The 27296-nt window shown below is 45.6% G+C and overlaps 1 protein-coding gene across 6 annotated transcripts in view; it reads right to left on the reverse strand.

The window, feature by feature from the left end:
- TLN2 (talin 2) overlaps positions 1-27296 on the reverse strand; it is a 495540-nt gene that overhangs the window by 245137 nt on the left and 223107 nt on the right. For all 6 annotated transcript variants that reach the window (XR_012647070.1, XM_075006263.1, XM_075006264.1 and 3 more), the window contains 3 exons: positions 10403-10573; positions 3020-3117; positions 1783-1912 (listed from right to left, as the gene is read on the reverse strand). Coding sequence is in view for 5 of the 6 variants with exons in the window: in XM_075006263.1 (XP_074862364.1) it covers positions 1783-1912; positions 3020-3117; positions 10403-10538 (364 nt within the window). In the remaining variant the exon portion in view is untranslated. The remainder of the gene's footprint in view (positions 1-1782; positions 1913-3019; positions 3118-10402; positions 10574-27296) is intronic.

The raw sequence follows: 27296 nt of genomic DNA on the forward strand, positions 1-27296 counted from the left end.
AAACAGGTACTGGTCAATGGCTCAATATCTGGTTGGCGGTAGGTTCTGGGGCAGGTGTTGTTCAACATCATTATTAATGACCTGGATGAGGGACTGGACTGCATCCTCAGCAAGTTGACAGATGACACCAAGCTAGGGGGAGAGGTAGACACATTGGAGGGTAGAGATAGGATCCAGAGTGACCTGGATAAGTTGGAGGATTGGGCCTAAAAAAGTCTGATGCGGTTCAACAAGGAGAAGTGTAGAATCCTGCACTTGGAACAAAAGAATCCCAAGCATTGTTATAGGCTGGGGACAGACTGGCTAAGCAGCAGTACAGCAGAAAGGGACCTAGGGATTATTGTGGATGAAAGGCCGGGTACGAGTAAAGAGTGTGCCCTTGAAGCCAAGAAGGCCAACAGCATATTGGGGTGCATTAGGAGGAGCATTTCAAGCAGATCTAAAGAAATTGTTGTTCCCCTCTATTCTGCACTGGTGAGGCCACATCTGAAGTACTGCATCCAGTTTTGGGCCCCCCAGTATAGAAAGGATGTGGATGTGCTGGAGCAGGTTCAGCGGAGGGCAACAAAAATGATTAAGGGACTGGAGCACATGACCTATGAGGAGAGGCTGAGGGATCAGAGCCTACTGAGTTTGCAGAAGAGAAGACTGAGGGTTGATTTAATAGCAGCCTTCAACTTTCTGAAGGGGAGCTCTAAAGAGGATGGAGAGAAACTCTCCCTGATGCTCTGATTGGCAGGAATTCTGGCCTATCAGAGCAGTGGGAAGCCTCTCTGCCAGCAGCTCTTGCTGTTCCTCATGCTGGGGAAGGGGGAGTGGCAGCGGTAGCATGCAGAGCCTGGAGCTGCTTCTTGCATCCCTCCCCCCGATCCCCAAACTCCCACCCAAACCTGTGAGCCAGATTCAGAACCAGCTTCTCTTACCTGGCCCGCAAGACTTGGGGCTCCCCATCCCCCACCCTGCCGCAGGCCAGATTCTGGGATGGGGAGCCCCAAGCCTCAGAGTCTGGATTCCAGGCAAGCCGGAATCCTGAGCCAGGCTGGGGGCTCCCCGCTCCTGGTATGAAACAGGAGTCTTAGCTTCTCAGCCAGATGGAAGAATAAGGCATGAAGCTGGTGTTACTTCACCATATCACTGAAGTAAACTGTGTGTGGAAGAAATAAATACTGCAATATTTAGAACATTAAGGCTACATCTACACGTATTAAAAACTTCAAAATGGCCATACTAATGGCCACATCGAAGAATGCTAATGAGGCACTGAAATGCATATTCAGCACCTCATTAGCATGCCGCCAGCCACAGCACTTCAAAAGTGCCATAGTTTGCTCCCACACGGCTCATCTACATGGGGGTCCTTTTTGAAAGGACCCCACCAACATCAAAATCCCCTTGTTCCTCATTAGTATTCTTTGATTTGGCCATTAGCATGGCCATTTCGACATTTTTACTAAGTGCAGACATGGCCTAAGTGTCAGATAACATATGTACCTCTGACTGGTGAGTGCCATCTGGTAGTAAAAATTTTTAAGGTGTGACTCTCTCTTGGCTCACAGACGAAGGCAAGGAGAAGTAAAGTTCTACTTTTCAGAATTGGGAAAAAGCCATTGCAAGTATTTTAATTAAGCTTAACTTATACTGTACACTGCCTATTTTCAGAAAGGCACAACAAAGCTGATGTTGATAACTATAGTACATGACACACAGACTCCTAAAACCCCAGATACAAAACATAGGGAGAAAAAGGTAATATTCTCAGAGATTCACACCAAGAAATCTCACCTATCCTGCTGCAAATGGTAACCAGCAATTCACCAACAGTTTTAGAATCATCTACCATTACTGTTTTCACTGCCCCATCCAGCATCCGTATTTTCTGAGGTCTCTGTTTCTTTTTGTACTCCAAAACATCCTAGGAAATAAACCACACAGAGCCTTACTACACATCTTCAGAATCATTCCAAACTAGTAATCCATTGAAATAGCTGAAATCTGGAGCAGATGTAGGTTTTAATTGGACAAAACACAAATATATAATTTTGAAGAACTATTTAAATAACTTTTAAAGTTTGCTGCCCGCACCGGGGACAGGTGGAGGTTGGCTCTAGTAGAGATGGCCAACCATTGCTTCAGTTTAAAAGCTGTGTTAGTGTCTCCACTCAGCCTTATTCCACAGGCCTTCAATCACCTGATTAGCTAACTCACCTCTGAAAATTGCCTAGGGCACAGTAACACAATGAACAATTATGCTGCAAGTATCACAGAAGCAGCCGTGTTAGTCTGTAGCTTTGAGAACAACAAGAAGTCTTGTGGCACCTTATAGACTAACAGATATTTTGGAGCATAAGCTTTCGTGGGCAAAGACCCGCTTGATTAGATGCTGCAGTCTTCACGGCATGATGGGGCTCTAAAAGCCTTAGCTGCTCTCAGGTGGCTTCCTCTGTTAACATGGAAGACCAGCCATAATGGTGCTGAGGACTCTTCAAAAGCCCTGGCATAGAAGTCATGTTGGTGAGGAACTAGGATTAGGAAAGGAGGGGTCAGAGGCAAGGCTGGGGAACCACAGAAGTTCCGACCAGCTATTACTTAGACCCCAAGTTCTGTCCAAGTTAGATGGGGGTCTCTTAAAGCCACCTTAGCCCTCTCTCATCCAGTTCTCAAACTCTCAAAGGCCCAGCACAGAATCTCAACCCTCAGCGTTCAAATCCTATTAAAAATATTAATTTGGTTCTGACTGTCACTCTCAAACAACAGAGAAATATAATCCCTTCTTTGAAATGAGACGGGTAAACCACACCTTGGTACCGTACCAGTGTACCTGCTTGGATGCTAAAATGACCAATATTTGACACTCAGCACATTAGTGAGTATTCTTCATTCTTTTAGCTGGGTACTCTGTGCCACAGCAGTTGCCAGGATGCTCACAGGGTAAAGTGTCCTGTCCTTGCCTCAAAATGCTTTTTGTACAACATGACTGTCTCAAAATTTGCTGGTGAAAAGATGAGAGAATTTTTCATACCCCACTTCTCAGCATGTAATAATCCAGTGTCCTTCCAGCTTCCAACCAAATACCTTTCCGCGGATCTTCATCTGACAAGAACAGTCCATAGTCAGAGGCTGAGGAACAAAACAGGAAAGGCACTATTACCACGGGAAAACAAACCAGGAACAACAATATGATGACCAGAACTCAAATTTAAGCCTTTGTCAGTTTACCTTCTGGTTGTAATGGGAATTCAATAGAAGTACAGCTACTCTAGTTAAAAAGAATTGAGGTTTGACTGAAGAAGGCAGGATTTTAGAGATAGGCTTTACCCAAGACTAGTGCTCACCAGCCTTTATCACCTAGTGGCACACTTCAGCATTTGCTTGTACTTTTGTGGCACACCCAATATATGCACATCCCCCTCCCCTACTGCCAGGTACTCCCAACTGAAAGCCCTCCCCCAGAACCAGGCATCCCCCATATCCCACTCAAACTTGATGCTGGAGATTCACCAGAGCTGCTGCCATCAACATGCACTTATCTCACAAACCTGGAAGGTACCTTGTGATGTCATTGACTCCAGTCTTGTGCCCTCTTGACAGAACCAGTCACCATCCCTGACAGGTTTTTTTGCCCCAGATCCCTAAATGGCCTTCTCAAGGACTGAGCTCACAACTGTGGGTTTATGAGGGCAATGCTCAAACCACTGAGCTATCCCTCCCCCTACCTTATGCTAGGGTGCATGCACAAAGCAGGTGACAGCACTCCTAGTGTGCGGCTCTGAGGAGGAGCCGCATTTAATGGCTCAAAGAGCTGCTCGCAGCTCGAGATCTGTAGGTTGACCACCCCTGATTTAGTCAATTAATTTTAAATATTTTTTTCTCAAAATTTGACAGCACATTAAGCACAGCTTTGTGGCATACCGGTTGTAGAGCACTGCTCTAGATGGAAGGACATAGTTCATCAAGCAAACCTCATCCTGAATTTGTAATACACCATTATAACTATAAGAACACCTTATTCAAGCACAGTGAATCATCAAAAATGCAGAAGAATTCAGATTTAAAACTAACAGAGCTCATACTTGGTCAGCTCATACCATGTTACCTGAGATTTCAGCTTTAAAATATGCAGTTTACTTGAAGAAAAAGTGTTCCAGGGAATAATCTATGAATCCATGCAAAGGCTGTAATTCACTTATCACCACTTTCCTGACAACTTCAACTATGTGAAGTTTTTCTTCGTTTTGTACCCCTAACAGCAGTGGCTGTGGGTATATGGGGACTAAACACTTCAGAATCTCTTTAATTAAAGGAAGTAGTTTTTTGAACTTCCACGACATGACCCCCACATCCACTCAAGTCAGTGGCAGGACTCAGGCTGCCAGCAATATTGTACAGTCAGATCCTTACCGATTACAAGCCATTTGAAATGTAAAAAAAGTAAAGACTACAGCTTTTCCCAAGAAATCCTAAAGAGGTTTCTCTTCCTGTTCAGCAAAGCGGTTAAACACCTAAACATTGCGATATTTTATATAAACTGCTCTGAGACAGCTTTCAAAAAACATTCTGCTTGCACCTGTGTTTTTAGTAGCTGCTGCGTAACTCAAGAGTCACAAATACACAATTTTAATATAACTACAATTCTTATATAATGCAAATAAACAATTTCTCACAAGAGGAATCTAAACTAAAAATACTGAATTTTATGCAGAAATATTTCCCCAAGCCCTGGAAGTAAAAACACACCAGGAAATTTTTTCCATGAATTCATTAGAAAACTAAACACTGGAAAGGAAACCCACACACAGAGAGATGATTAGGAAACAAGTTCAGCACACAGTCAATTACATCAAACCACTCCAGAAATTGTGCACCTAACAGAGCTCCAAACGTCATTCCTCTCTATTCAATCGTGAACAAGCAATGACCTTTGCACAGTATGTATTTATCTTGCAGGAAAAAAAAATCAGCATATTGTACTTGTTGCATTCTGGGGCTGGTTTGACAGTGACAAGTCAACTAGTCAGTCACTTGGAGTGCTTATGTAATATTCCAGACTCATTTGTCACAACGGTCTACATCACGGTTTGGCAACCCGGGGGGTGCATGCACTCTTGGCATGCAAGCCAGTTCAGAGTGGTACATGGCAGGAGCTTAGCTCTGACCTTTCTCCCTTATGCAGCGTGGGGCAGGGCCAAGGTCCCCACCAGAGAATGGAAGTGGGGTCAGAGCCCCTGCCAGGGAGGCCCTGCTGAGCTACGGGGAAAGAGCAAGGGGTCCCCACCACATCTGGGCCCCTGTCAGAGCACGGGGCCACCACCAGAGCGCAGTGCTCCCCACCGGAGAGCCAGGCCATAGCCGGGACCCCAGCCAGAATGTAGGGCCTTCACATGGGGCAACACTTCATGCTGCACATACACAGGGGGTTCAAGCAAGAATTTGCAATTCATACGCATGACTGAGGGTGGAGCACACCGGCCCTCTGAAGATGCAAAAATCTGTATCCACATCAAATCTGCAGTCTGCAAAATGATCCAGGGATACCTGCATGCAGAGCTCTAGGCACAAAACGTACATCTGCTCCAATGCACAAAAATCAGGTGGCTGAGTATATCTGCAGTGTAAGAAGTAAGGCCAAAAGGCGAGAGAGGCAACACCTGGCTAATAAACAGAGGGATATTGCGGGGCAGTGAGGAGAGACTGATCTAGGGGAACAGTTGAGGAGGATCTGCTATCACTTAGGGCCAGCTGAGCTCACTCGAGGCTGCCACAGGACTGTTTAAAAGGCCTTCCTTGCTGGGAGAAGGGGAGGAGAGCATAAGAGGAACCTAGAGGGGGGATGAGGAGGTGAGAACAAGAAAGAGCATTAGGAGACAGGGAAAGTACCAGCTTTGCCAGAGACCACAGGGAGAGGTGAAGAGTTCCCACAGGGAGTGTTTAGACTCCCCTCACCCCAGGCATTGAGGTGCCCCCTTCCGGCAAGAGGCCAGAGCCCAGGAGTGGGACTGACCTTGCCACAACAGATATAAAGCAGACACCCACAGATCTGCATGGCTCTCACAATGGGGTTGCCTGACCCCATTAAACAGCAAGGGCTTTTCCAATTAAGAAAGATCAGCTTCTCTACTGAATCAAGATTGCTTGAAGTACTTGGATCCGGGTAGAATTAGTCCCAGGCTGGGGAGTGATCCCAGCTTGTGTGCTAAGAACTGTGGAGTGCCTCCAACACTCCGAGGGGTCAGAAAACCCATTTCCTTCCAGTTTAGTCCTGGTGAAGTCTAGCAAACAGCTTAGGGTTTTTACTTTTTATTTTTGTACTCAATTCTGATCTTCTAGGTCTGCACCACTTATAATCACTTAAAATCTCTCTTTCTGAAGTTAATAAACTAATTTTCATGTTTTAGCTAATCCAGTGAGTGTTTGGCTGAAGGGCTTGGGGAGTCTGCTCAGGTAACAAAGGCTATGGCATTATCTTTTTCTTGGTTGATATGATGGACTTTATGCACTTGTTGCTCAATAACTGAGCCATACAGGGTAGTACATTTCTGGGGTGTAATGCAAGAACTAGTGATATGCATGTGTTGCCCAATATGTAATTCCAGAGTAGCTGGGCATAGTATTCTGGAATTTGTCTGGTGGTGACTTGCATGCTAGAGGCTAGTATAGTGGGCAGCGTAGTAGCTCACTCAGCTCAGGCACACTAAAGGTGTACAGCTGTCCTAAGATCTGGATTTTAAAATGAACAATGAGAAACTTGTCATCTAGCTTAACTGGAAAAAGAGATATGATACATTAGCTCAGTAATTGTATTTCTACTTAGCAGTGATATTCACGTTCTTATTTTAATGAAGTTGAATATTTTAAAAAACTCTTTACACAAGAAAAAATTGTAATTAGATGAGTTCTCTTCCTCTTGCACCTGACCTTAAAAAGATATGCAGCCCTAAATCTATTAAATTCAAAGTAAGTTAAGTACATTCAGTATCTAGCAAGATTAGACCAATAAAATGCCTTTTCTTATGTCCACAAACTAAGGCCCTGACATGCTCACACACTCTTCTGCAAGAGAGAAATACTTCTGTACTGAAAACTGATAATTAAATTATGATAATTTGGCTACCCCTAGAGAAACAACAGCCTTTTGGTAACAACTGCTTCAAAATTTAAAACAGAAAATAAAAGCTGTGAAGTAAATTAGCTATATGCCATCAAAGGGTTCGGGGTTTTTTTGGCTTTTTTTAATCATTTGTATTTCATCACACTAGCGGCCGAGTTACAAGCTAGAACCCCATTCCTGGTTGTGAGAGCTTACATTCTTGAGGCACAGTATAAACATCACAAAGCCAGAGCGTTGTGAAAAACCTGAATTGGTTCCAAAAATATGTTGTGTAGCCTGATTCATAAGGATGGATGAATGTACTATACAGCAGCCTGAAAGGATTCTACCTCTGAATCAGGCACAGGAGAAAAACTGTCAACAGAATGAACACCTTGAAGAGCAAATGAAAAACTATCCTCTGACTACTTACATTATAACCTGTATTAGCAATTAGTACTATAGCGAAAGGGAAAGTAGCAATACAAAAGTGCCAGCACTTGCATACTCACATTATCTGCATAGCAAGGAATCCCAGAACTGGTCCATATGGGTACCCAACGTATCCCCTCTCCTTCAGATAAGATCTTAGCTCATATACATTAAAGATGGGTTCAGCCTTCTTCCCTTATACTTTTACACCTCTATACTCTTGTGAGGTCCCTATCTTCAACAAGTTAATATGAAACTCATTAGCATTTACATCAATTTGTCGTCATGGTACCTCTGTGGTAAATTTAATGTAAGCTTTGATCAAATTTATTATCTTTTTAAATAGGGCTGTTGATAAATCTCAGTTAACTCAAGAAATTAACTCAAAAAATTAATCACGACAAACAGTACTATCAAATAATAGACTAGCAACTGAAATTTATGAAATATTTGTGGGCATTTTTCTAAATTTTCAATATTGATTTCAATTACAACAAAGAATATAAGTGTACAGTTCTCACTTTATATTCTTTTTTATTACAAAAATAAGCATTAACATGTGTAGCCATCAAAGCATCATTTACAAATACAATATTTTAGACCCAACAAGTTTACTCAGTCCTACTTCTTGATCTGCCAATTGCTAAAACAAACACGTTTGTTTACAAAATTGACAGGAAATACTGCTGCCTGTTTCCTATTTACAATGTCATGAGGAAGTGAGGTGTTCACATGACACCTTTATAGCTAGCACTGCAAGATATTTATTGCCAGATATGCTAAACATTGTCCCTTCATGTTTCAGCCACCTTTCTGTAGGATATGCTGCTGATGCTTTTTTAAAAAAAATGCCTTCTTTAAATTTACCCCTGAACTCCTTGAGAGAGAACTGTATGTCTCCTGCTCTCTTTTACCCATATTCTGCCACATAGTTCTTGACTGCCGAGATAGCAGGTTTGGATGATAATATAGCACATGTTCATCTTAAGAAAGTTTTCACAGTAGATTTCACAAAAACCAAGAAACTACCAATGTGACACTTATAAAGAAAGTTACAGCACTCGATCCAGGTTGAAGAATCTGAAATGCAATCTAAAATCTGAGAAGCAAGAGCGCGGAGCATGGTTTCACAAGTCTTAAAAGAACAACACTTGGATGTGGAAACTATAGAACACAAACAACTAAAAAGAAAATCAAATATCTGCTGGTAGCATCTGACTCAGATGATGGAGATGAATGTTCGTTATTTTGCAATGTTTTGGGATCATCATAACACAGAACTCATTATCAGCATGGATGCGTGCCCCCTGGAATGGTGGCTGAAGCATGAGGGGTATATGAATCTTTAGCACATCTTGCAATGCCAGTTTCAGTGTCATGTGAATGCCTGTTTTCACTTTCAGGTGACACCACAGATAAGAAGCAGGCACCATTATCTCCTGAAAATTGCAGACAAACTTGTTTGAGTAATTGACTGAAGAAGTATGATTGAGTAGATTTGTAAGCACTAATGTTTTACATTGTTTTATGTTTGAATGCATGTTTTTGTACATAATTCTACATTTGTACACTTAACTTTCATGATAAAAAGACTGCACTGCAGTACGTGTACAAAATTAATTGCAGAATACAATTTTTGTTCCTTACTGTGCAAATATTTATAAGAATAAAGTCATCATTGAACACTTTCTATTCTGTGTTGTAACTGAAAGCAGTGTATTTGAAAATGCAGAAAACATCAAAAATATTTAAAACAAGTGGTGATAATGTAATTAACCATGATTAATTTTTAAATCACTTCACAGTGCCATTCTTAAACTTTCCCTAAAATTACAACAGTTTATGTCCGAGCTACCTTGCTTCACCTTTTCCCAACACATAGCCCTATTGTTAGTTTTATTTAATATTCACCTTGTGACTCAAAGTCAAATGATTAGTTAATTACAACCTACATAATTACTGCCATTTTATACCAAATTATCAAAGTCTTGATTATGTTAAGCTAAATGTCATACAGGTCTCCCTTTGGTCTGCAGGTCATTACAACAGCTACAACAGCACTACAGATACAACACCCAAAAACATAGCTGGGCAGGGTCCATTCCTGACCACACCACAGTTATCAACAGCATTTGTAACCAGGTTGTGGCACTCAACACAACTGGTATCTGCATGTGGCATGTTTAAGCTTAATAACATTGGGAGCCAACATTAGCAGCCTGTTACAGGTGTAGGCTGGCAGATATTTGTCTTTTTTTAACCATTTCAGTGCTTTTATTTGCTGTGCACAAAGCCCTCTTTACCCATGCTTATGTGGTCTGTTTGGCCCAGTATCCTCCTCAGCTATGAGCATACTGCATTCCTATTTCCTGCTACAGGCACTGACAGTGCATGTGCAGTACTGGGTAGTAGCTGCCCATATTTCCCCAGATTGCCCTATTATCAACCTGCAAAATGTGGCTGTGAAAACATGACAGGGAAAGCTACCTCTGGGGTACACTCTGCAAGTGAGAGAGCTTGTCAGGAAATGCAGTGTCTTCTGCTTGTCGGAAGCCAAAACAAAAGGTTCATTTTTATAAAAATCTGAAAGTTTCACAAGAAATTGCTTGTTCAAAGCCATTTGTCATTAAAAAAAAGTAAATGAGACACTTGACCCACTCTAGTTGTAACCAGTTACAGATTTATAGCTGCAGTTTTAGTGCATATTAGACCCTGAAAAAAATGGGATATTTAAAATGACTGCTGTCCAAAAAATAACATTAAGTGTGATCAGGAAGGTGCACAGAGAATGGAAAATGCTTCAAAACAGAACAAATTACAGAAGTGCAACTTTTTTTTTTCTTTACACAAACATTGCATTTGAGGGACACAGATTTACAGACCAACCTTGCCCTGTTTGAGCCTCAGGCACTCGCTCACGAATAACTCTACATGCGTCATACACCGCAGTTGATGGTTCAAATTGCATTGTCTTCACCACGTTGCACTGGCGGACGCAGATCTTCAAGGACAGGGCCACCATGGTTCCAGATCACTTGCAGGAGCCCTCTAAAATATCTGGAAAAGAAGTTCTAGAATAAGCCCTATGCATTTTGTAATTAATGTATTCAGACTTACATCATTTAATTACAAAGAATATTGAAATGAACGGTCTACAAATGAAAAACTCATATCAATTCTCTGGGTACTCTCACAGCTAGGAGCTATTCAGAAGAGATATTTGATTGACATGTTTTAAAGTTACTTTAAGACAAGTATGTACCTAGTTTTACCGATCTAATGTGTTGTCTGAGGCATGTCAAATACTGCATCAGCTGACAATACCTCTTCCTTAGGCATCCATTCAATAGCGCATCCTTCACTACTGACTGAAGATTGCTTTCATGATTTTTACTGAATTGTTTTATTAGTTCTGAACATTTCAATTGTATAAATTTGTATTACAAGTCCTACTTTAAGGAACAATGTAGACTTAAATCAGAACAAACATTTCCACCTCACAAAGTCACCTAGGAATCCAAAGTAAGATTCTTTATTATTTTCACACACACACACTCCTTCACACTAGATTTTAAGGCCAGAAGAGACCACTGTAGTCATCTAATTTAATTTTCTGTACAACACTGGCCACAGGGCTTCCTGTAATTAATTCATGCCTCAAGTCCAATGGCTGGGGTTGAACTACAAGAAGTGTCTTCTATAAAAGCATCCCTCTTGATTTTAATATTTTCAGGGTTGGAGAATCCACCACAACCCCTTGCTTAATTCTTCAAGTGGTTGGTTATTCTCACTGTTAGCATTTTTCACCTTATGTACATTCTGAATTCCTCTATTTTCAAATTGCACGTATGAAGTTTTCACAGTACCGCTTGCCTTCTAGGTCTGGTTTATAAAGGTGAACATGCAAAACCTTACAGCCATTTTCCCTGGGCTCCATTTGTAACTGGCTCCCATGTCTGTATAGTCCTCCACCTAGAACTCTACAATCTTTAGGCCAAGACAGCTTCTGCAGGTCCCCTTTCCCAGAGGACTGCCTGGATTCTCTGGAGAACTGTAACATGTACTCCTTCAGCCACTGATTAAGTCAGTAACAGGGCTTCCTACTGTGGCTGGTCATGGGGCTAACACCATAAATCCCTAGTTTTGTCAACTAACTCCATTTGCCAGCATTTAGATGGGCCAAACCTTACAAAAGGACTGTCTGGCTCAGTTCCTGTTACCCTGAAGGGTTGAAACATCTTGGCTGTGTTTACACTTGCATCCTTCTTTCGAAAGAGGCATGCAAATAAGGGACATTGAAAATACAAATGAGGTGCAGATTTACATATCTGGTGCCTCATTTGCATATTCTTTCAAAAGAAGAAAAGCAGTGTAGACGCTGCTCTTTCGAAAGTAAACCCTCTCTTCGAAAAAACCCTACTTCCCATAAAAAGGGGAAGAAGGGTTCTTTCGAAGAGGGGGTTTACTTTCAAAAGAGCAGCGTCTACACTTCTGTTCCTCTTTCGAAAGAAAATATGCAAATAAGGCACCAGATATGTAAATCTGTACCACATTTGCATGTTCAATTTCCCTCATTTGCATATCTCTTTCAAAAGAGGAAAGCAAGTGTAGACACAGCCTTCATTCCACTGTGAAACTGTACATTTAAACTACAACTGACAATGCATTAAATCCACTTTTTTGTTTCCTTGCTTTTGTTTGTGATTTCCATCTAACAGTCAATCCCTTGAAATTCAGTATTTCATAACACATCTCCTGAAGTACTTTAGCGACAGGGCCTACAGCTTTAAACTCAGTTTCATGGTAACAGACACGGATGAATTTCTAAGTACATTTGCTCCAAGTGTCACTTTGGAACATCTGCTTGACAAGTGGCACATAAAAAGAAACTTTTTCATTTGCAACGTAGGCCCAAATTGTGTGTAAATCTGACACTCTCCAGGATGTCAGAGTCACACTTCCAGCTAAAGGGGCCCTTCCAAACTCCCAGGAGAGTTTACTAGCCTTACCTGACCTAGTCAAATCCTCTGGATGATGATGTCATGCCACCTGAAAGAGCCGGTAGTTAGGTAAGCAGGTAAAATTTACTTCAGCCCATATACTGGGAACACCCAAGTTCCTCACCTCCAGCCACTCAGACTGCACAATCCTGGTTGTCACCCAGCACTCTACTCTGGAACCTACACAGGATATTATCAAGCAACCACTACCTACACGCAATGGGGAGCCCATCCTGAACACTAAATATCTTGAGATTAATACAGACATGGAATATACAGTTTATTACAACAATCTGCAATCCACTAAGGCCCTTTTTTTTTGGCCCATGATTAAAGGAGTGGTTAGTAGGCCATTCCACTTTGAACAGTCTCCGTTACAATAAGCAGTAACTACTTATGTTAAGCTACCTGTTCAATCTGAATTTAGCTGGGACTCTGAGTACCTTTCCAAGATCCAGGGAAGAACTCCAAGAAGCTTGCAATAAAAGATATTTGGACAGATGTGACTACAACACTGCATGAAACACAACTGTCACTCACACATGTGGCAGGATGAATCACAGTTACTTCTATTTCTGCTCTACTTGTGCACAATGTGCTGTAACGGGGCCATTATAACGACACCCTCTGAGCTCTCACTTTCTATTTTCTTCTTTTCCTATTAAAAAGAATAAGTGACTTAAAATGACAATAGGAAATGCTTCTTTCCTCCCTCTTCCCTTCACATCAAATCTGAGACTAGCAGGTTTCTAATGTCTGCCATTTTATGACCTGAATTGATTAATGACTTGTCTATTAAAAATAATGATTTTTCCTAGCATCTAATGTTTTCCATTAATGAAGAGCAGGCAGGTACTCTGTTGCAACGACAAAGGGAAGCTGTCGCTCCAAAAACACAAGTATGAATTTATGTAACAACCTCATCTAATAGCCATCTAGAATTCATGTGCAGACAAACCCTTCATGTTCCCTGTTCTACATTGAAAGATGCATATGAATTGACAATCTTTTTTTCTAAATCTAGAGTTAAAAACAAGAATTACAATGTGCACAGGGACATTATAGTGTATTCAAACAAATCTACCTCTCCAATTTTCATTAAGGCACCTGAATTATCCACTTAAAAAGAACGATGACTCACAAAATGGTTTGCTGGTACAGAAACACTGAAAGTTCAAATGAGTGTGCATCTTCAGCAAATTTCTTACCCTACAGATATCACATCATGAAAGCTAACACAATTGGGTCCCACTATTAAGGCTCATTGTTGTAAGTCACTTAGTTCATATATCTGTGTCCTTGCATCTAGTTCCAGAAAAATAAAGGCTCAGTCCTAAAGTAAGGGTCCAGGTAAATAAAGGAACTAAACTGTTGGATTTTTTTTTTAAAAAATAACCTTTCCACACTAGCAAAACAAAAAAGCAGTCAAATAGCGCTTTAAAGACTAACAAAATGATTTATTAGATGGTGAGTTTTCGTGAGACAGGCCCACTTCTTCAGACCATAGCCGTATCAGAACAGACTCAATAATTAAGGCACAGAGAACCAAAAAAGTAATCAAGGTTGACAAATCAGAAAAAAAAAAATCAAGGTGAGCAAATCAGAGAGCAGAGGGGCGGAGGAGGGGGGTCAAGAATTCATTCTTAATTAATTCTTGACCTTCCCCCCTCACCCCTCCGCTCTCTGATTTGCTCACTTTGATAATTTTTTTTTCTGATTTGTCAACTTTGATTACTAATTTTGGCTCTCTGTGCCTTAAATATTGAGTCTGTTCTGGTCTGGCTATGGTCTGAAGAAGTGGGTCTGTCCCACGAAAGCTCACCTAATAAACTATTTTGTTAGTCTTTAAAGTGCTATTTTTCTGGTTTCTTGTTTTGATAGTATACAGACTAGCACGGCTTTCTCTCTATTACTAATACAACAATAATATGTACAATTTATAATGGAAAACGACTACAAATCAAGGCTGAAAGCAAATTCCTACAAATTAGGAATGAGGGGTACCTTTTGGTTTGTACTATTCTGAAAAATTTCTCCCCAAAGATTCGCATAGACTCATCGGTTATGTCTACACTAAAAGCTGTCAACAGAGAAATCTAGACGGAACCTCTGTCGACAAATTGCTGCTACACACAACTTGCTCTGTCAACAGAGAACTTCCAGACTACACTGCCCTCTGGTGACAGAAAGCGGAATAGCAGCTCTCAAACAGGGCTGCCCGGCAACTGGAAGCCCTCTGTCCGCAGAAGTGTCTTACGCAGCACTTCTGTCGACGGAACTTAAAGTCAAAAGCTGCGTCTACACGTGCAAAAAACTTTGAAATAAGTGGCCCTTTTTCGAAAGAGCGGGAGGAGCGTCCACACGTGTAAACCCGACTTTTGAAAAAAAATCGAAAGAACGGGACGCACACTTCGAAATCCGAACCCCGATCCCGTATCAGGAAGATCGCGCCCTTTCGATATACTAAATCAACAGAGTACACGTGTAGATGCTCCATAGTCTGCTCTGTCGAAGTACAGGTCCGCCATGGCGCCGATCAACTGGAGCGTGGGGCTGCTCCAGCCAGCAGCAGGGGGGCTCTATGGCGCCTGTGTTCGGCTGCCTTAAAGCCGCACGCACGCAGGAAACCCGTGGCAGGAAGCTGAAGGTGTGCTAGGAGCAGCCTGCATACGTGCTCCAGCAGCCGCATGGCCAGCAGCCAGCCCCCCCGCAAGCCCCACGGCCCCCTCCGAGCCCCCCCCCCCCCCAGGGCTCCTGGATGGAGCGGGAGCTGCGCCACATGGGGGTCAAGCCTTTGGCTGCCTGGCACAGGGCCTCCACACCAGGGCCACCTGGAGCATACTGCGGAGCAAGTATGCTCCAAATTTAAGGCGCTACACCAGAGCTATGCCCGTGCCAGGGACCAGGCCGGACGCTCCGGGGCGGCTCCAGCGATGTGCCCCTTCTACAGGGAGCTCTGTTCCTGAACACCTCTGGGGAGGAGCTGCAGCCAGAGGAAGAGCAGGAGCACACCGGATCAGGGACCCAGGAGGGTGGGGGGACCACGGACTGGTCGAGCAAGGAGGGGGAGCTGACCATCGTGATCCCCTCCCGCTCCTCCAGCTGGGCGACCGAGGGCCGGACATCCCCGGACATCGTCAAGGGATCCTCTGGTACGTGGAGGAGGGGCACACCTACTCCACAGGGTGGGGGCGATGCAATGGCTAGTTGCCCACACATGGAACCGGTGGTCCCAGGCTGCACACAGGCCAGCCCCCACATGGGATGCGGCACCCCACGGTGGCGCACCAGCGACTCCCAGCACCTGCCCTCAGTGGACAGCGCTGTAAGCCGCACAGGGGTGGTGGCTGGTCTGTGCTAGACAGCGCCTGGGGCCCGCACACCGCAGGCCAGGAAGGGCCACCTGCAGGAGAGACCCCTGGATGCACACCCAGGCTGGGAGGCGCGGTCTGTGGGGGGTGGGCTGGTGCTCCCTGGGGGGGGGCAGTGTCTCTTTGAGGGGGGCGGGGGCCCCATGGGGTGGGCTCAGGCAGCTAGGCCATAGCCGGGTCCCCTCCGTCCGGGGCACACTACTGACATGCTCTTCTCCTATCCACACAGCAACATCATCCATGGGCCAGGAGAGCCCCGCACCGTCCCTCGCCCCCAAGAGCCTGCCTGCAGCCATTGGAGGTGTCTGGACACCACCCCAGGCAGCATGCCGTCGGGGCCATGGCCAGAGGAGGACCCAGCCAGCCAGCGCTAGGCCGAGGTGGTTGAGGAGCACTTCCAGCTCGCCTGGGCTGACATGGAGTGGCGGAGGATGGCCTGGGATAGACTGCTCACCCTCCTGCCCCCCCCAGCAGCTCCCCCTGTTGGTCCTGCCCCCTCTGCCCCCACTACAGAGCCCACCTTCTCTGCCCCCACTGAGCCCACCTCCTCCACCCTCAACAGGCCCACTTGCCGGCAATATTTGCCAGTGATACCTGCACCCTCTCCTCCCTGCTGGGGACCCCGCACTTTGGGGGGCAGGGGCTCCAGGGGCCGACGGGTCTCGCGGCCCACCACCCCTGCCCCAGAATGAGCACCTCGCCCCCCTCCAACAAGTTAGGTTCCCCCCTCCAAGTTACGCTCCCCCTGTGCATAGTTACCAACACTCAGTTATCTAAACGTTTCTTTATTATTCACCACTCTTTGCTGTGCTCCTCGGGGGACGGTGGGTGGTGGATGTGTGGGTGTGGTGCTGGTGGGGGTGGCGGGGACGGTGGGTGATGTATGTGTGTGGGATGTGGGCATGCGTGCGGGTCAGAGGTGGCCATCAGGAAAGGCCTGCCTGAGGGCCTCCTGGATGCGGTGGCTGTCCCAGTGGGCCTGGTGGATGGGAGCAGCGCCTGGCTGCTCACAGACAGAGCCAGCCGGAGGACCCCTCCCGGGGACATAGGCGTCCCCCTTTCCCTCCACGATGTTGTGGAGGACGCAACAGGCGCCCACCACCTGGGGCACATTGATGACTCCAACCTTCAGCCATGGGAGGAGCCACCTCCAACGCCCCTGAAGGCGCCTGAAGGCCCGCTCCACCACGTTGCGGGCATGGTTGAGGCACTCATTGAACGCCTCCTGGGTGGGCTCGAGGTGTCCTGTGTAGGGCCTCATGAGCCACGGCTCAGGGGGTACGGCACATCTGTCACCATGCAGACGCCAGAGTTCTGGAACACCTGGGCATCACGGGTGCGGTCGGCCCAGCCCACGTAAAGGTCGGTGAACCGGCCCCTCACGTCCTCCAGGGCCTGGAGCACCACCGAATGGTAGCCCTTCCGGTTGATGTACTGGCCGGCACTGTGTGGCGGGGCGCGGATGGGGATGTGTGCGCCATCCAAAGCACCGATGCAGTTCGGGAAGCCCAGGTCCTGGAAGCCGGCGATGGTGTCGTTCACATCCCCCAGGCAGACGACCCTCTGGAGCAGCATCGCATTGATGGCCCTGATGACCAACAGAGGGGAATGGGGGACACATGTTGTAGTGCAGATGTGGCAGCCGTCTCCCCCCATCTCGGGCCCATTCTGCCCCCCTCCCATCTGGCCCCTGGCCCACGCAGCCCCTGCCCTCTCCCGTCCGGCCCCTGCCCCATCCGGCTCCTGGCAGTGGAGGGTTCCCCTTGACCCATCCCCCACACACACCCGGCCCCACCTTACCTCCATAAGCACAGCCCCAACGGTGGCCTTGCCCACTCTGAACCGCTGTCCCACGCAGCGATAGGAGCCCTGGCTGTCCAGCTTCCATATGGTGATCACGACCCGTTTCTCCAGGCTGAGGACTGGCCGCACACAGGTGTCGTGGAGCCAGAGTGCGGGGGCGAGCCAGTGGCAGATCTCGTCGAAGTTCTGCCTCGACATGCGGGAGTTCCGCAGCCACCTTTCCTCACCCCACTCCCCCAGCACCACGCGCTCCCACCAGTCGCTGCTGCTGGAGTGGGTCCAGAGGAGTCGGGGCACCCGGAGGGGGGCGCCCGGAGGTGCCCCGGGGGAGGGAGCCCCATGGTCCCCGGGGGACTGCCTAGCCACCCGAAGAGGTCAGGTACAGCTGCGGCTATGGTGCAAAGCAGTGCCAGCAGGGCGTCCTCCTGCAGGAGCTGTCACTGGGCCTCCGTGATGGGCACGAGTGGGCTCTGCCGCGCTGGGAAAGGCTGGGCAGCACTCGGTTCGTGTGGAGGGAGGGGTCCTTTAAAGGAGGCGGCTGGCTGTGGCCCCGGAAGGGCTTGTCGGCCATGGGACCCTGTCCGTGGCGCTTCCTGCCTCCCTTCTTTCGAAAGAGGGCTTGGAGATGTGTGGACACTCTCTTTTGAAAGACCTTGACGGCACTTTGAAAGAGCGAATCGAAGTGCCAATCTGAAAAATGGCGGCGGGTGCTCTATTTCAATGGCTCCTATTTCGACCGTTGAACTTCGATTTTCCCCTTTGTGAAATGGTGCTCACGTGTCGACACAGCTAAAGAGACTATACGGAGATGTAAGAAACACATAGGCTTATCTACACTAGAGCCCTTCTTTTGAAACGGGGATGCTAATGCGACAAGTTGGGATATGCTTATGAGGCGCTGCAATGAATATGCAGTGACTCATTAGCATAATGGTGGCCGTGGCACTTCGAAAGTGCTGCTTCCGATCGCGCATGGCTCGATCACGAAAGGACCCCGCACATTTTGAAATCCCCTTCTTCCTATTTGGTTACAGGAATAAGGGGATTTCTATGTGTGCAGGGTCTTTTAGAAAAAGACCCCATGTCGTTGAGCTGCACACAATCGAAATCGGCACTTTCAAAGTGCCGCAGCTGCCATTATGCTAATGAGGTGCTGTATATTCATTGCAGGGCCTCATTAGCATATTCTGAAGTGTCTCATTAAGAATCTCCCTTTCGAAAGGGGGGTGCTAGTGTAGACATAGCCATAAAGTTTGAATTGTTTGCCAAAATGTAGTGCAGAGCCTTTACACAATTCTTTTTACTACTGTGATATGTAACAACTTTATTTCATGAAACAATGGGAAATTTCCACATTCGCTTTAAATGGAAAGCCTGTAGCAGTGGACTTTTAGTTTCGTTTTCATGTTAGTCACTAGAGTCCAGTAGGCTTGACAGAGAAAGTTATTATCCAAAGTGTTATTTAACCTGCTTTAATGTTGCTGTTGCAGAGTAAAACAAACACTTAGCTTCACTAAATTTCACAAGAAGTATCACTCAGCATAGTCAATGGGTAAAAGGAAATACCAGAAATGCTTTCCTTGTCTGTAACACAGATGGTAACCAACAGCTGGGTTGAGCAATACAATAGAAGTTCTAGCTCAGGGATTTAATTAAAAAAATACTCTTTGCTTTTCACTATCTCACAACTGTTCATGTTTGAGGCTTATGCCAATTTTCAAAAGGACCTTCTATGAGAAAGCACAACTCACTACCGCTTCTGTGTAATCTTCACATAGACACCCCATGGTGCTGCATGATGCGGAGTCTCTGGTAACACACTGTTTTATGATTGAGAATGCATAGTTATTCTTATTAACAGCACATAGAAATTCAACACAATATCATTCATTGTTCACTTTGGCTATGTCTAACACTACAGAGATCTTTTCAAAGAAGCCCTTCTGGAAGATCTCTTCCGAAAGAACTTTTTTCAGAAGAGAGCATCCACACAGCCATGGCTCTTATGAAAGAACAGGCCAGGGATCGACATGTGGACTGCTCTTTCAAAGAAGGGCTCCTGCTTAGAAATAATGGAAGCTAATGGAAGCATTCATTCCTGTTGATCTCCCACAGTAGAGATGGAGTGGAACCTCAAATTAAGGTATGTCAACTCCAGCTATGTAATTAACATAGCTGGAGTTGAGTATTATCATTCGACTTTCCTCTTTAGTGTAGACCTGGCCTAAGTAATTCAATCAGAGCTAGTACAGGGGTGTTACTCAAGCCTGAATTCACACTTTCCGACCACACTGCAGACTTACTCTCTTAATCATGAATAGAAAGAGTGCTACTTAAGTATTATACTCTGTCAAGTCATTACGTCATACAGCTGGTGTGCGCCGACTGAGAATTCGTATGCTCTATACCCAAGAGTCTCCTTCACTGGACCAGTCGAGTTGAAAATTGTAGAATCCCTTGCTCAGAATCTGAGACAAACATCTGTTCCTGACCAGATTTAGTGTAATTTTATTTCCTTGGTTTAAGGCTCTTTTTAAAATGTCATTTTATGTTAAAAATATACAGTAGAAATTACTTTCAAACACAGATTAAAAACATAAAACACTGGAGACGCTCATACGCTATCGTCTCGTCTCTAAATGTTACAGCTTTCAACTTACAGGTGACCAAAATAATATGACCCTTTATTTTTGTATTGTATACAAATCACTGAATTCCAGATGCAGCTAGTGCCACTCAGTCACACTACGATTATTTCAGTGAGAGTTACAGTCTCCCTCTAACCATGCTGAAATAGCTATTCTTCAGTCAGTGAATTGAAATTACATAGATAATCTATTGTAATTTTTTAAGTGTGAGAATGAATTCAGGAAGAAGAAAAATAAGGACATATTGGCTGTGTCTACCCTAGAATCCCCCTTTTGAAAGGGGGATGCTAATGAGACACTTCAGGATATGCTAATGAGGTGCTACAATATGTGGTTATAGGAATAAGGGGATTTCAAAATCTGTGGGGTCCTTTTTGAAAGGACCCCACGTAGATGAGCTGCACACGACTGAAAGGGGCACTTTTGAAGAGCCACAGCCACCACTATGCTAATGAGGCGCTGCATATTCATTGCAGCACTTCATTAGCACTCTGTTGCCCCTCTGCCCAGCAAGAAGTCACACAAGCAATTCCCTCAGACACTCCACCTTCCCTTGTGCCACAACCAGTATCCCTCCTTACACAAATGAGAGGTTACAAAAATCAATCTCACCAAATCCATACAGGTTCTTCCAGTCCCAAAGGAACAGCCACATTCCGAAGTCAATGAGTTCCTTAAGCACCTTAAGTATTCTCCAGAACTGAGGAAGAAGGTCTATCCAACGAAAGGTCATCACCCAGTAAATAATATTGTTAATCTTTGAGGTGCTACAGGACTGCTTTTTGTTTCTAGAACTGTTGAGTGCGGGGAACAATACAAAGGAACAAGCTTCATTAACACTGAATGACTTGCCTTGGCATTGCAATGGACACACTGAAGACAGCAGCCAAGCTGCAAGTCACTGTTTTTTTCCAGGCTGGACTTAAGATGGGCAGCCCACAAGCAACAGTTGACTGGACCCTGATCACCTGAGGGGAGCTGTAAGTCTGACTACGAAGGTTACATGGAAGAAAGGAATGGAAAGGTAAAAATGCCAAGGTCTGCTCTTAGTATCTTCCTCTCATCAACCAGAACAAGGAGGTCAGACTTGAACAGGCAGAAAGGTGTCTTGAGCTGCTGAGAGAATTACCCCAACCCAAGTGCTTTCAGCATGGTTAAGAAACTGGAAGGAGAGTTTGTGTGTGCAGTTTCTTTTTCCCCCATGGATCTTTAAGTCTCTTATAGTTTCTTTCAGAAGTGTGCGTGTATTACGACACTGTCTGCAAAATCTGAGTGGTACCTGTTCACACTCTCGTAGTCGCCAAAGGACGAAACTGTAAACTAGATGGTCCACAGCTTTGGTGGGACTCAAAGAACAAAGAGCAGCTTCTGGGGAGGCATGTGCTAGTTTCAGGGCCTTGGCAACAGGGGGATTTCTGTTGCCAAGAAGGGTGTAAAACATGGGATCTGCATGTGGAGTGTGTGCCAAGATGTCCAGGGTTAGAGAGACAACGACTAAATTTTGTTTAATCCCAGATAGTCAAGAGAACATGGGACACAAGTTTTTGAGTCTAATACAGCTCTTCCAGTCTGTAACTCTAAGAAAAACCTCAAGTAGTAATAGGACATCAAACATCTGCTTATGGTTCCTAGAAAGTAAGGCTTGAGATAAAGCATGAAATTCCATTGTCTTATTTTAATAAACAATCAAAGAAAAACTGGAGGAGAACTTTTCAAGGCCTAACACTCTACAGTGCTTTAAAAAAATTTTTTTTCAAGTCTTCACCTCAACATTTTTAATTAACCTTAGTAACGAGAGAGGTACAGCTGTATTTATACTAGTAATACATTGTGTAGATAGCTTTTGAATGCAATAACTAAACATTTACGTAGTTCTATCCCCATTTATTAGCTTCACTTTTGTGAAAGACTTATTTCAGAACACCATTGAACGGAAACGGACCACAATTTACACAAGAGAAGTCTCAGCCATTTGTTTTCAACACCTTTATGAATAAGTTAACCCCTCTATTTCTCTCCTGTGTAAACTCTGGAATATTTTTATTGTTATGATTTTATAGTATACTGCACGTACGTTCATGAAGAAGTCATTTCTTGGAACTGGTATTTTCCTCTTCACAAAATAACTTTCTACACTGAGGTAAGGACCAAGTATTTAAAAAAAAAAAACAACAACCCTACAATTTCCCCGTAATAGTCTCATTACACCCATGGGATGCATTTGTTTAATCTGAGGTTAGGTGAATAGAAGACAGCTACTGAGACAAGTAGAAAATGCAGATGCTTTTTAGTTCAACACACATATTCTTCCCCAATTGGGAGCAACAGACAACTATGGATCACAAAAACACAACACAATGTTTTCTACAGGGCAACATCTGAATCCTAATTAGCTCCCCCATGTTGATTTTTCCAGCCTTGGAAGGGTCAGGGGAAGAAACAATCATCCGCTTACATTACAAAACAACTTTTAAAATCACCCTCATGACAGCCTTCTTTCTTCATTACCAACGGCCATAACTCCGTTACCGCTACATTATGATGGGCTGGTGGTTAGAATAAGAAGTATAGTCAAAGAAAGACATGAAGCACTTTGAACGTTTCTTTTTGTCAGAAAATTGTACTGCACTTCCTTGTGAAAAAGATTTACACAGACCATTTCTTTTCACCACTTTAAAGTGAGTATTTCAGTGAACTCATCTGAATGTCAAATGCAAAAAGTTTTCTTGTGATAAATAAATATTAACAGAGATCATGTTACTTCATTTTCCCTCAAATGTAGAGGCTTTTAACTCTTTCTTATTGATCTACTTCTGTGATACACAGCAAGACAGAGAGAGTGTAACAGTAACTACAGAAGGCGAGCCACAGACCCATAAATCAAATACTGAACAAACATATTCAAGAATTTGCCTTGAGAAGCATCCCCAGAGGAAAGGGAAGAAATACGATGTCATTGAAAGCCTGTCCTCTATTCCTATGGAAGATCTGGTTAAAACTGCTTTCCTTCTTGGTCTCAATCCAAAACGCATGTAGAGGTGAACAAGCTTCAGAACCTTCTACAATCCTACACAGTTCCACAGCTGACCAATGCCTCATATGCTCCTGCACTTCTTCCCCTATGACTGCAATGGTCAGCAGTCCCAGAGTCTTTGGACTATGACAGTGATAAGCAAGTACTGATTTGCAGAACTTCAAACCCTTTTCTTCTTCAACAATAACTAGCACCTACCTAATAAAGGGACTTGGAAATAATTAGGATCAAGCAATTGGGAGGAACTTTGACTTTGGGACGATCCTCCCCTCAAGTGATTCATGCCATCCCCAGTACAGTAAAGCCTTACAGCTGATGCATAATGGCAGGTGGAACATGCCACGAATCAGGCTATTTAGCAGTTGCATTGTGGTTGCAACTCCACAGCACAGCTTCATTGTACAATGCAGTGATTATCTTTGACTAAATCATGTTCAGATTCCAGAGAAAGAGAAGTTACTCACCTGTAGTAATGATGGTTCTTCGAGATGTGTCCCCATGGGTGCTCCACAATAGGTGTCGGGCTCGCCCGGCACCACAGATCGTTAATCTTCCAGCAGTTTCTCCTGGAATGCGCATGAGCCGGCGCGCGCCGCCCCCCCGCACGCCCCCGGCCGCGTGCGCGATCTGGTCCCCGCCAGTTCCCTGACCAACCACCTCGGATGCTCCTGAAAAACACTAGACAGAGATCCGAAGTGGGGAGGATGGGCAGGTGGTGGAGCACCCACGGGGACACATCTTGAAGAACCATCGTTACTACGGTGAGTAACTTCTCTTTCTTCATCGAGTGGCCCCCATCGGTGCTCCACAATAGGTGACTACCCAGCAGTAACCCAAGTAAGGAGGTGGGTAATCGGTTTATGTGCAGCTTGCCCCCGAGAGGACTGCTGTCAACAGACGGGTATCCTCTTGGAATACCCAAGGCAGGGCATAATGCTCGGCGAAGGTGTCATTAGATGACCAGGTCGCTGCTGTACAGATGTCTTTTAACACGATTCCCTTGAAGAAGGCTACTGACGCCGCCACCGCCCTGGTGGAGTGAGCCCTGGGTGGGGCCAGCAAAGGAGCATTTTGAAGCTCGTAACACATTTTTATACAGGACACAGTGTGCTTAGAGATTCTCTGTGAAGAGAGACCTTCTCCTTTTGACCTGGGAGAGAGAGAGACTAGGAGCCTGCCCATTTTCCGGAAGGACTTAGTTCTGTCTATGTAGAAGGCCAACGCCCTCCTCACATCCAGGAGATGAAGGCGTGCCTCCTTGCTGGAGCTGTGAGGCTTCGGGTAAAACGAGGGTAAAACTATTGGCTCGTTAAGATTGGACTCCAAAGAGACTTTTGGAACAAAGGCTGGGTGCAGCCTTAAGGTTACCGCCTCCTTTGAGAATACTGTGCAGGGTGGCGTTGCCATCACTGCCGCGAGCTCACTCACCCTGCGGGCTGACGTAGTTGCAAGGAGGAAGGTTGTTTTTTTTGTTTTTTTTTATCGTAAGGAGATGTATGAGAACTGTGGCTAATGGTTCAAAAGGTGGACCCAATAACGTGCTGAGCACCAACTCCAAATTCCAGAATGGTGGATGCGGTTTCCGAGGGGGGTACAGGTTTACCAGCCCCTTCAAGAACCTGGTAACGATAGGATGGGCGAATACTGTGGGCCCTTCCTCTGTATGCCAAAAGGCTGATATAGCGGTGAGGTGGACCTTTAGCGAGCATAGAGAAAGCCTGCCTCTCTTGAGGTCCAATAAGTATTCTAGTATTACAGGTATAGCAACGTCAAGGGGAGCTAACTGCTTGGCGGAACACCAGGCTGTGAATCAAGTCCATTTCTGCTTGTAAGTCCTCCTGGTGGAGGTCCTTCGGCTACATTCCAGGACTTGTTGTACTCCCTCCGTACACGTGCTCTTTAAAGAGCTGAGCCATGGATTAGCCATGCTTGTAGGTGCAGACCCTGAGGGTGTGGGTGCACTAAGGACCCCTGAGCCTTCGTGAGTAAGTCCAGCGCCACCGGTAGAGGGAGCGGTGGGCGGTCCGACATGTGCAAAAGCAATGGAAGCCATTGCTGCCGATCCCAAGCGGGACTATGAGTATCATGTGAGCTCTCTCCCTTCTGGCTTTGCGCAAGACCTTGTGGCAAACAGATCGATCTGGCGAAACCCCCATGTACGAAAAATGCGCCGTAGCAGATTGGAGCGGATCTGCCATTCGTGCATGATTGCGAAGCGCCTGCTCAGCTGATCTGCTTTCACAGTGGGAGCGCCCTGCAAGTACGAGGCTTTCAACATTATGTTGTTGGCGATGCACCAATTCTACAATTGGACTGCTTCTGCACATAAGGCACGGGATCGTGCTCCTCCTTGTCGATTGATGTAAAACATAGTGGAGGTATTATCGGTATTGAATCCCAACTACTTTGCCATGTAGGTAATCTCGAAAATGTCTGCAGGCGTTGAACACTGCTCTGAGCTCCAGCATGGTTATGTGCAGTGTCTGTTCCGCAGGGGACCATAGCCCTTGAGTTACCTTGTCGCCAATGTGCGCTCCCCATCTTATGTGGGAGGTGTCGGTAGTAAGAAAAAAAAGAAATTTGTGGTTGCTGAAAAGGCACCCCCACTAGCAGATTCTCGGGGTTTTCCCACCACACCAGGGATCTGTGCACCTCTGTTGTGGGTGACACCACCCTGTGGACAGTGTGGGATGCCGGTTTGTAAATGCTCGCCAGCCAATGCTGCAGGCTTCACATGTGCAACCTGGCATTCTGTACCACAAACATCGCTGCCGCCATGTGGCCCAGCAGCTGTAAGCACGTTAAGACTGGCACCATGGGGCTGTATGTGATGACTTGCACCACCGAACTGATGGTGCGGAAGCGGGCATCGGGTAGGTACACCCTTGCTGTGATAGAGTTTATGCGTGCCCCTATGAACTCTATATGTTCTGTGGGTTCAGACTTTGACTTTGCGAGGTTGATGACTAGGCCCAGCGAAGAAAAACGTGTCCGCTGTGACACGTATCACGTGTGAGACCTCTGCCTTCGAGGCTCCTTTTAGCAGGCAGTCGCCCAGATATGGGAAAAATAAACACCCCCTGTCTGTGCAGGTAGGCTGACACCACTGCCAGGGTTTTGGTAAAGACTCTGGGGGCTGAGGAGAGGCCGAATGGAAGAACCCTGTGCTGGAAGCGCTCCTGGCTGACTGTGAAGCGGAGGAAGCGCCTGTGTGCCGGGTGGATCGTTATATGAAAGTAAGCATCTTGTAAGCCGAGTGCTGCAACCCAGTCTCCATCGCCCAGTGCCGTGAGTATCAAGGCAACTGTGATCATCCGAAAACGTTGCTTGCGCAAGTAACAGTTGAGGCCCCGAAGATCTAAGATGGGCCTCCAGTGTCCTGTTTTCTTCTCTGGTAGGAAGTAGCGTAAATAAAACCTTCCCCTGGAATTATTCTGGCACTCTTTCCACCTCCCCTATGAACATAAGGTGAGTCACCTTCTGCTTGAGCCTTGCCTCGTGGCAGCGTCCCTGAGGTGAGGCCTGGTGGGAAGCTTCGTCGGTGGAAGCGACTGGAAGGGGATCGCGTAACTCGTGGCTCTGATCTCCAGTACCCATTTGTCTGTGGTGATCTTTTGCCATTGGGAATGGAACAGTTTGAGGCGATGATGGAACATGAGATGAGAGTGGCATTGAGCGAGGGTATTGATAGTGCAGCCCCTGACATACTCGTCAAACTTGTTGCCTTTGGGCCTGACCCGAGGGCGTACAGCTTGGTTGAGAACGTCGCCGAGGAGTTCTGTACTGTTGCTGCTTTGATAATGCCCTTGGCCGTAGCCCCGTTGATATTGAGCATGCTGTGGTTGTAAGCGTAGCGTCTTTGCTGAGGATAAAATTTTTCCCTCCTGTATGGGGGAGTATAAATGCCCAAGGTGCTAAGTGTAG

The sequence above is a fragment of the Carettochelys insculpta genome, chromosome 12 (genome assembly GCF_033958435.1).
Source record: "Carettochelys insculpta isolate YL-2023 chromosome 12, ASM3395843v1, whole genome shotgun sequence".
NCBI classification, from domain to species: Eukaryota; Metazoa; Chordata; order Testudines; family Carettochelyidae; genus Carettochelys; species Carettochelys insculpta.